The sequence below is a fragment of the Salvia hispanica genome, chromosome 3 (assembly GCF_029641045.1).
Source record: "Salvia hispanica isolate PSC_SH4W2 chromosome 3, Shi_PSC_v1, whole genome shotgun sequence".
NCBI lineage: Eukaryota > Viridiplantae > Streptophyta > Magnoliopsida > Lamiales > Lamiaceae > Salvia > Salvia hispanica.
In genome coordinates, this window is record NC_142694.1 from 54643976 (window position 1) to 54655200 (window position 11225).

Sequence of the window (11225 nt, forward strand, 5' to 3'; positions counted from 1 at the left end):
TTAATTTTATTTTTTTTTGTCAACTACATATACAATTCATGTCAACTACACATCAAATGTCAACAACTTTATTCAATAAATACTACTCCATTTGACATGAATTATACATGTAGTTGACATTATATTGTGTAGTTAACATGAATTGTATATGTAGTTGATATGGATTGTACACATAGTTGACATTATATGTGTGTAGTTGACATGAATTGTGTGGGTGGTTGACATGGATTGTACACATAGTTGACATTATATGTGTGTAGTTGATATGAATTGTATATGTAGTTGAAAAATAAAAAATAAAATAAAAAAATTTAAAAAAAAATTAAAAGTAAAAATTAAAAATTAAAAAAAATTATTGAATAAAATGTACAATGATATTACCATTCTGCTCTTTCATAATTAATTAATCTAAAGATATTTTCTATGTGAAAAAATCTGGACCACTCATTTAATAAAAATGAGTGGCTGATATTCCATCTCATTTCTCAATTAGCATAAAAAAATCTGAATTGATCGCAATCCATTTCTTTTTAACACCATCATCAAGATTTAGAAAATATATTCTAATTAGTCTTTCTCGATTAGTTTAAACTTCAATCCTAAGCTTGTTTATTTTCTATTGATCACCTCTAGGAAAATGTCATAATCCAAACTGGATCGGTGGAAGTAGAAGAATGAGATGGATTCAAAGGACTGATGATTGAGAATGGACAATTAGCATATTGTCATTGACTTATATCCAAAAATCACGCGTGTTCTTCAACTAACTCATGGATACAATGTGCTTCCCACACCTTCGTTTCATTCTCTATTTTTTTTTAATTAAGAAGGATTAATAGTAATAGATCCACTTTCATCTTGCGGCCCGGGCCCTCTCCTAATAGTTCAACATGTATTAGGATTTTCAGTACCCTCTCCTAAAAGTATTAAACGGTTACTATATTTGGTGTCTTCCAAAAAGTATAACACTTCTAAATTTGAAATATGATCTCACACTTTATTTTATATACTACTTAAACACTTCTTATTTATTAGTAGTACTACTACTCTTTTAACTAGTCAGACTCTCCGGGTGGGATTCTCTATCCCATAATCTTGTATACGGAGTATAAATATTCGACTAATAATTTCACTAAATATCATTTATTGTACTGTAAATTTTTTATTACGTAAATACTCCAGTGAATTGTGTTAATAGTACTTTTTTATTTTATAATATAACAATTTAGAGTAATCAACATAAATATTTTTTTAACCAGAATACTCAGAAATATGGTGTAATTTTTTAAAAGTAAATTTTTTGTTTAAAATATTAATTACTTATATTATACGGAGTATAACAATATGCTAGGAGTTTTTTTTTTTGGTTAAGTGCTAGGAGTATTTTTAACCACGTCTACCAACTATTTGTATTGGGGTATAAATTATGCTTACTTACGGTTTTATAGTAAAATCCAACCATGTATAAACCAGAACGTTAATTATATCACAAAAGGTCATATATACCTTCCCACATAATTTTTCCTTCTTCCAACAAAACGTGACAAAAACAAACTTTTGAGAACCCATTTAAGTAATTATCAACGGCAGCCCAATGACATAAAGTAGAATGATCGAACTGTTGGAAATATTGATTTTGCTCCTATATTTAATGCCAACTGAACAAAAACAAAATAAAAAATAACACCAGCCCCCAACAATTAAAATACTTGTTCGTACAATAATTTTTCGCATGCGGCCCACGCTTCAGGCATTCTAGGCTTCAAGCCCAGTAAACCACTGACATCTTTATTTTAGTTTTTTTTTCTCTCTAAAATTGACTTCATTATTCTGCACTTTTAAGTCCGTAGTGCACCTAACTAGTACTAACACCTTAATTATTATTTAGGTTAGGCTCATTTAGTTAGCAACAGTATTTTCTCTCTCTTGATTATTGAAGGTTTCAAAAGTCAAAAATGAATTTCTTGAATCGGACCATTTTCCTTCGATTATAGTCTTTCATTTATGCTTGTCCTTGATTTCATATTTCGTTTAGCATTTACAAACTAGAGCAGGCTTATTTATTCTAGAGTTAGGAGTAGTAGGTGATTGTTAGCGTGATAATGATGGATCTTTAATTATTTATACTATAACCATAGAGCGGCCTATTTGTTCTTAGTGTACGTGATTTTGGATCTTGCATTCATTGATCACTTTTAAGTATAGTAATATTCAATTTGTTAAATTGAAATCGGGATTAAGGGAGTTCACAATTGATTAGGGGTACAAAACACACGATTTTCATAAAATAAGAGTTTTGCAGAAATCATGTGTTTAGTTAGTGCTTCGGAGAAGTAAGGGGCTAATTTATAGGATAAGTGTTGTAAAATGGATACATAAAATTATGTTTTTGTATTTCAAATCAAGTTTAGAACGTAATTATAATTTTATAGTATATAATAATTCAATAAGTTACAAAATAAAATCAACATATAATAAAAAAAAATTGAAACATTGACAGGGCGATGCCGGACTCGTTGCCGGGTCTTGTCCACTTCTCTACATGAATGTACATTCATTACATGACAACAATAGCTTAATATAAGGTCAAACAAAATCGTTATAAAAAAATGAAATTGAGCAAACAATTGGAATATTAGCCGTATGAGATCTACAAATCTCTAGCATAATAATATTACATTATTAACTTCACTATTGTCGTTGTATATTACGTTTGTTGAATGTCACGTTACTTGTTTTTTTGCTTTGACGTAAATCATGTTACTTTTATTAAAAACACCATATACACGCAACATGACAGATACCAACCATAGTGGTATATCAAAACATGTGACTGCAATCATAGTGTCAGAAATTAAATTTAAACATTAGTAAATCTTTTTATATTTTCTTTGAAAGAAACTTACAATATTTTTGTGATGAAGATCTAAAATTGCATCTATAAAAGACTATAACCGAAACTGGATAATCTATTTTGTCTGACTTATCGGGATTCACGGAAATCTAACTCTAGAAATGTGCTCTTCGATCTTAAGCATTGTGGCACCGATATGGAGAAGTATACAATATATATGTATCACAAACTTTATCATAAATATTGAACATGTGGTTACTTAAGAAGTTGGAAAAAATGCAATTTGGCTCAACAACTTCCTAAATAATTTGAACTTAGTTCCAGCAACTAAGGGCATTATACTCGACTGTGATAACAATTGTGCAATGACAAATTCGAAGGGACCGCAGACTCGCAAAGCTAGTAAGCATATATAGACGAAATATCATATTATCATTTATACGATGAGGCGTGGAGACATAGAGACAACTCTTGTTAATTTCTCGTAATAAAATTTGAATTGTTCCATTAGTGAAAAATATACTCCATTAAATTATTAATTAATAAACGCTGTCAACAAATTTAAATTTATAATGAATATTTGATATTTTAAACATAAGAAGTATTTAATTAAAATAGCCATATTCGTAATATAGACCGAACTACACAATGCAATATTAATTCAATAGTAGAGTCCATTAATATTAAAGGACTAATTAAGTTATGCTAAACTTAATAGAATTAGGACCATTAGGAGACCAAGTCTTAACCCTCTAGTAATCTCTAACTTATCCTATCACCTCTATGAATATGGGGTGAAGGACGAAGTCCAAGTGGCTGAGAACGATGTTTAATGGTTGAATGGTTAATGCTCGAGATTAAAGATTTTGGGTTCTAGTCCATCGTGACGTAATCTTTAAAATTGTCTATTAATTTCTAAAAAAAGGTAGCGGACAAAAATTATGTGCATTTATGATCGAAAAATCACTCTCCTCATATTCGTGAGAGACAATTTATGCTTTATAAAATTTGATCCATGTCTCAATTAATATGCCCGCCATAATAAAAAAATACACTTTAATATATATTCCACATATGTATATATTTTTGGAATCTATCTCATTCTGGTATGTTTCGGTTGATTCTTGTCTATCTTTGAGTTAGAAGTAGGAGTCGCTCCATCGTGACGTAATCTTTGAAATTGTCTATTAATTTCTCAAAAAAGGTAGCGGACAAAAAGTATGTGCATTTATGATCGAACATCGTGACGTAATCTTTGAAATTGTCTATTAATTTCTAAAAAAAGGTAGCGGACAAAAAATATGTGCATTTATGATCGAAAAATCGATCTCCTCATATTCGTAAGAGACAATTTATGCTTTATAAAATTTGATCCATGTCTCAATTAATATGCCCACCGTAATAAAAAAAAAAGTACACTTTAATATATATTCCACATACGTGTATATTTTTGGAATCTATCTCATTCTAGTATGTTTCGGTTGATTCTTGTCTATCTCTGGATTAGAAGTATGAGTCGCACTTATCCATACCATATGTATCGACATTCACTCTATACTTTTCCCTGACGACGTTATATAACACATTGTAAACTTCGAACTCTATAGGAATATGCTACACTTTATTCAATCATTTACATTTATCATTCTAAATAGAGATTAGAATTAAGATTCCCATGAATCATTTGACAATATTATTTCTACTGCATAATGACAAAAACTTTTTGTACATTCTAAATAGAGATTAGAATGTGATATCCATGAATAATTTGAAATATTATACTAATGCATAATGATATGAACTTTTTATCTACATTCTACATAGAGATAAGAATAGTTATCCCAGAATAATTTGAAATATTATTGTACTACATAATGACAGAAAACTTTTCATTAATTTTCATCATATCTGATATGGCATCTACAACCTGTAAAATCTAATTTCCAGGTCGCAATCTCATGGCAATTTTATCAAGTTTTACTCTTAAATGTTGTTGTATCGTCATTTGAGTTGACTGAAATTTGCTGCTAAAGCATTATAGTTAAATTATAATTATTGCTTTTTAATATATATGGATATCGTATTAAATGAAACACTCTGAAGTTTATATTTTTACATATTTATTTTTTCCTAATCTTAATAATAGTTATCTTTTTTTATTTAAATACTCCCATCACCATTATATAAGTTTTTATTTCGAAAGTCCCAAATATTCAAGCTTATTTCCACAAACAATATTTTTAAACTAATTTTAAATATATATTTATACCCTATACATATATAATTCTTGAATTAACTATTCAATAATAAATAATCATCAAAACATATAAATATATCACGAATTCTATTGCGTATATAATTTGTTAATACTTCTAAAATTCTATTACAATAAAATATTCTCTCCGTCTCACAAGAATATGCACTATTTCCTATATAGTTCGTTCCACAAAAATATACACATTCTTTTTTAGTAATTATTTTCTCTCTAATAAGATGAGACTCATTCTAGTTACAATACTTACTTACATTTTATTTCTATCTCTCTAAATTTATTAATTATTATTAAAATTTGTATCTAACTAAAAATGCATATTTTTATGAGACGGGATTATCAACTTAGCATCACAAAGGCCAATAAAAGTGAAAGTCAAACACAAAAAAATACAATATGTGCCAGCCCAGAAAGTGTAAAATCACAAATGTTTTCCCATGGAATAATTTTGATAAAATTGTTAATTATAAAAAAGATAAAAATTTATTATTAATAAAGAGTAATTAAAGTAGAAATGAAAATAGCAAGAGTTACAAGAGTTTGACCAATTTATTAGTGAATGCTATATAAATGTGGTTTAATTTACAGATATACCATTATCTCCCGCAGCAAATCTTGAGTCTCACATATAATTCCCGGGAAAATCCAACCAATCTCCTCCACAATCATACCCGATCCGCCGCCGCCTACCTGAATTGGGCTCCCGAAACAGCGATCTCGGAGCCTATGGAACCCCCCACCACGAGCACCTTCTCCCCCGACCCGAAAACTCCGTCGCCAAAGCTTCTCGCCTCCTCCTATCGCCGCCCCTCTTCCTCCCGCACAATTTACGGAGATCGCTTCATCCCCAGCCGCTCCTCTTCTAATTTTGCTCTCTTCAATCTCCCCAATTCTAGCTCCAATGCCTCTTCCGATGATTCCAATTCGGCCTACACCAACCTCTTGAAGTCCGCCCTTTTCGGGCCCGAATGCGTCAGTGGATTTCAGCCATTGACGCCGGATAAATCTTCCTCCGGCGGGAGATTTAGTGGTCGGAGCAGCGGCAGTGATAGTGTTTTCCAGACTAGTCCTCCGAATTGCAACATTTTCAAGTATAAGACCGAAACGAGGAGGTCTCTGCATTCTCTGTCTCCGTTTGGATTTGATGATCAGCTCCCTGGGGTTACTCATAGTCCTGTTAAGGCCCCAAGGAAAGTCCCTAGATCTCCTTACAAGGTTGGATTTTTTTGGAGCTCTTTTTTTTCTTTATTTTTTTAGTTTTCCTCACTCGATTTAGAAAATTGAATTGTGATTCCTCATCTTAGGGTTGGGATTCTGTCGTTTCTAAGTTTTTGGCTTTTATGTGAACTATAAAATATGCAGTGTGTTTGGTTCTCTGTGTTGAATAGTTGTTTGGTTGTTGTTGGGTATATTTCATTCGTCAAAAAATGGTGAATTTGATCTTGTTTTGTGAGTGTTATCGCTAATTGAACTGTTCGATTGGTGTTTTGCATAGGTTCTGGATGCGCCTGCTTTGCAAGATGATTTCTATCTTAACCTAGTTGATTGGTCTTCGCACAATGTGTTGGCTGTGGGGCTGGGAAACTGTGTTTATCTGTGGCATGCTTCTAGCAGCAAGGTAAAGACTTTGTTCTTTTGCTATAAATGGTGATTGTTTCCTTCATGAATGATGACATTGGTCTCCTTGCATTTTTATACAGGTAGTGAAGCTGTGTGATTTAGGATCTGATGATAGTGTCTGTTCTGTCGGCTGGGCTCAACGCAACACACATCTTGCAGTTGGAACTAGCAACGGGAAAGTCCAAGTATGATTTAAAATTGAAAGTACTCCTGACATGTTATTTACTAAAAATTTAGATTCACCTTCACTGCCATTTCTCGAAATCGTTTAGAATGTTGTTATCTACATGCAGTTGTATCATATATATGTTGAAGTTCACTTTTGGTGAACCACGACACCTTTGTCTTAAGGTCCAAATTTAACTAAACTCTTCGTTTGGTTTGGGACTTTGGTGGTGCACCTATTTATCAAGTAGCTTTTAGCGTCTCATACATGTATGTCTTTGTCTGGTACTGTTTTAACTATGATTCAAATGATACTTGCTAGTTGCTATACACTAAAGTTATACAGGTAATAAAATTTCCATGCAGGGACAGAGAAAGTGCCTGGCGTATCCAGGACACTGTCTGGGCGGAATAATCTATTTACTATATTAGGTTGCATTTACACCCCACTTCTTACACACATAAATGTGAAATCGCCTGTCTGAACTTTTGACTAAATGCACAAATATGATCTCACCTTTCTTTTCTTACGTTCCACACTCCGACCCAGACTGTTAGTGGTATTCCCTTAAAATGAGAGGGGCGACGAACATTTAGATCCTTAGGCTTTGTTTTCCTACATTTAGGGGAGTATGCTTCCACTTACCTTTGAAAACTTATCTGTATCTTAATGACAAGACATTGCAGACTTCAAAATTGGGATATACATGATTGTGGCTATTCCTCTTTTAATTAAAGAAATTTAACTGTGGTGAATCCAGTTCAAATGGTTCAACTGTACTGAACAAATCTGTGATTGTACCTTCTGAGTTGAATCCTGTTCTTTGCCTCTGTATTTTGAATATGAATTTTCATGATTGGAGCTGAATTCTATGGCTTGCAGTTGTGGGATGCCTCTCGTTGCAAGAGGATAAGAACCATGGAGGGACATCGGCTGCGAGTTGGAGCCCTAGCCTGGAGTTCTTCCACATTATCGTCAGGAAGCCGCGACAAAAGTATTCTTCAGCGTGATATACGAGCTCAGGAAGACTATGTTAGCAAGTTAAGCGGACATAAATCAGAGGTATTGTCTCTTCATTAATTTTGCTTCAAGGCTGTATCTCACACTATACCGAGTATTTCCTACTCTGAATCTTTGAGGGGTTGTAATTTCTCATTCTTGCAATTGTGGTTTAGGTTTGTGGGTTGAAGTGGTCTTATGACAATCGAGAGTTAGCATCAGGTGGAAATGATAACAGGGTAAGTAGCTATATTATTTGATATACCTTCAAGTTTTTTTGTCTTGTTTTTCTTCTTTTCTCTGTACAATTGTTTATTGTTTTCAATGACTCAATCATACATTATATGGCCTCGAATTGTAGCTTTTTGTATGGAACCAACATTCGACCCAGCCTGTGCTAAAATACTGTGAACACACTGCTGCTGTAAAAGCAATTGCATGGTCGCCCCATCTTCATGGACTCCTTGCTTCTGGGGGTGGCACTGCTGACCGATGCATTCGTTTCTGGAATACAACTACTAATACGAAGCTAAGTTGCATGGATACTGGAAGTCAGGTAACCTTCTAGTTCTTTTTGTGAAAGCTTCAAGTCCATTAAGTTCACATTGATTCACCTGTTTTGTGAATTATGATAGTCATCGCTCTATAGTAAATCCTCTAGCTTGTCATGAAAAGGGTTCTCTCGTCCTAGATAGAAACCACTACGACCTCTTGGATTTTAAATTTTTTCACTTGACCTTTGACTAAAGAAATGGATGAATCTATTCATTTACTTTGTCATGTGGTTTAAGTGCTATCTGCTAGACGACATTTCCAATTGATTCTCTGCATTATCTTTTAGTTGTTCATTGTTTATAGGAGTCTAGTAATTAGTTTGTGAGAGACAAGTTTTTCTCTTAGAGCTTGATTTGGTTTAAGAGTCTTTGTTTGTTTATGAGTGTTTTCAATAGTATTATAAGTAGCTCCTCGTTAGAAGAGTTGTGTGTCTTGGAAAAATAGTTCGGTTTGCATGGTAGTTCCTAGGGGCCTCACAAGAGGATTAATCTTGTGTATTTTATTATCTAGTTAGAGTTATTTCTTGTTCTACTGCGTTGTCTGTCCTTTCTCTTGTGCTTCTGCTCTTTTTCCAGCCAAGCCACATTTACTCTAGATCACAATCTGTGTTGGTTTGAATATTGGGTGCATAGCTCTTTAGGACAGATCTCGATGCAATGACTTTGGTAGAGCTATTGCCTTGTGTTATCCTACTTTTATGAATAAATTATTTTATGCAAATATCAAGGAGGTTTTGAGCAAACGAAAGCTCTTATTCATTACTGTTAGAATGACACCCTGACTTGAAACAATAATATGCCAGGTATGCAATCTTGTGTGGTCGAAGAATGTCAATGAACTTGTGAGTACCCATGGCTACTCCCAAAACCAAATAATCGTTTGGAGATATCCTTCAATGTCAAAGGTGAGATAATCAAGTAGTATGAGAAAGAAAACAGTGTGACTGCAACTGAGTTTTCTTCTTATTCAATTTGTGCAATCACCTAATGAATTTGAGTGAACTTTCAATGCAGTTGGCTACTCTAACAGGCCATACCTACAGGGTACTCTACCTTGCTATTTCACCAGATGGGCAGGTATGTGGAGGAATACCACTAGTTTCTTGATTTTGTTTCAGAGACTCTCCATTAACACACTGAAGATTACATCTATTGTCACTACTGATGTTCTTTTCTTATGCCGGATTTTTTTACAGACAATCGTGACAGGAGCAGGAGATGAAACACTTCGGTTCTGGAATGTTTTTCCTTCACCTAAATCTCAGGTGAATTTTCTGATTTCTTCGTCTTAATGTAACTTTCTAGCTAGGCTCTTAGAGCGCCAAACGTGAATAACCAAATCCTGGTGAAGATTGAACTGATGCTAATCAAACTTTCTTCCACCTTTTCTGAGATTTTACACAATAATTTTTGTTATTACTTATATCTTTAGGGATAACTGATTGGTGTCTAATAATTGCTAATACCTACGATTTTGTAGAACACTGAAAGTGAAATCGGGGCATCATCTCTTGGAAGGACGCAAATTCGCTGATCCTCTGCTATGTATCACTCTGCGCATTATCATCCTATTTATTCCTTGTCGCTGTGGTCACAAGAATGTTACGCTCCTAGCACAGCAACGAGGCACAGATAAGCCGGTTGACGACACAAAGCTGCGGAAAATTTTTCAGGATGTTACAAATATCAGCTGATTGTACCCTCAACAATCAAGCAAAACTGGTGATATTAGATGTTTTTAATACTTTAGAAACATGACCAAGTGTATAGGAAATTGTCATGCTTGGTAACATTTGGTTGAAGTTAGAGTAAAAACATAAGCAGCTTCCGGTGCCCTATTTTATTTTATTGTAAATAATTATTCTTGGAGTGAGGAGATCGTCTATCGTTCTCCAAGATATTTTTCATTAATATATAAATCTTATTTTGTTTTATTTTCTTTTACCAAAATCTATAGATATATAAGTAGGGGAGCACTAGGGTGCCCCTTATTTAGAGTCACAACGTACATCCAATCTGGTGCTGCCATGTGGTACAAAACATACAATATTTTTAACACAAAAATGCAATCTAGTTGTATATGCATTTCCACATATTGTATTTTAGTTGTAGGTAAATTGCATTTTATAGTGTTGAGTTTTGCATTTTCACATAAATTGCATTGTATATTGTTAAGTTTTGCATTTTCACATATATAAATGCAATCCGTCTATATATAAAATGCAAATTAAACAGTCAATATCTGAAATGCAAAACTCAACAATAAAAAATGCAATCTGCATATAACAAAAATGCAATCTGCCGAAATTCATTTATAGCTTCTACAAATATATATTCCATTTTAGTGTTTACAATATTACATTTTTTATGCCACATGGAAGCACCAGATTGGATGTACGTTATAACTTTAAAATTAGTTGTTATTCCCTATATAAGTAACTGCACTAAAGGGTCGTTTAATTCAAGCAGTGTGTCGGTAAACAGAGAAATGTAAAGAATGATTGATTCTACTTCATTCTTTTTCCCAACGTAAGCATTCACCGTGCCCGGGGCTGTATTGCAGGACGTCGCTTCCCGCCCGGCAATTTACTTATTTTTTTATTATTAATTTAATATATATATATATATATATATATATTTATAAATACTCACATATCCTTCTCATTTTTCACATCTCATTCTCTTTTTTCACACTAGCAAGTTTTTGTGTATCTTCAAATAATCAAATTTGTCGAAAATGAATAAAAAAAAAAAGAACAG

At 33.1% G+C, this 11225-nt stretch overlaps 1 protein-coding gene across 1 annotated transcript; it reads left to right on the top strand.

Moving 5' to 3' along the window:
• The first annotated feature begins 5728 nt into the window (after positions 1–5728).
• LOC125216082 (B-type cell cycle switch protein ccs52A-like) lies at positions 5729–10399 on the top strand. Its single transcript, XM_048117701.2, has 10 exons — positions 5729–6341; positions 6622–6744; positions 6827–6931; positions 7795–7974; positions 8088–8150; positions 8273–8467; positions 9269–9370; positions 9480–9542; positions 9662–9730; positions 9946–10399. The coding sequence occupies exons 1-10, from the start codon at positions 5853–5855 to the stop codon at positions 9997–9999; spliced, it is 1443 nt and encodes a 480-aa protein (XP_047973658.1). The 5' UTR covers positions 5729–5852; the 3' UTR covers positions 10000–10399.
• Positions 10400–11225: the final 826 nt, after the last annotated feature.

What these genes read in the sequence shown, in the direction of transcription:
- LOC125216082 (XM_048117701.2), top strand. Translation starts at nt 5,853, where the DNA reads ATGGAACCCCCCACCACGAGCACCTTCTCCCCCGACCCGAAAACTCCG. An exon ending in TCCCTAGATCTCCTTACAAG is followed by an intron (nt 6,342 to 6,621) that starts GTTGGATTTTTT and finishes TGTTTTGCATAG; the next exon opens with GTTCTGGATGCGCCTGCTTT. An exon ending in GATATCCTTCAATGTCAAAG is followed by an intron (nt 9,371 to 9,479) that starts GTGAGATAATCA and finishes CTTTCAATGCAG; the next exon opens with TTGGCTACTCTAACAGGCCA.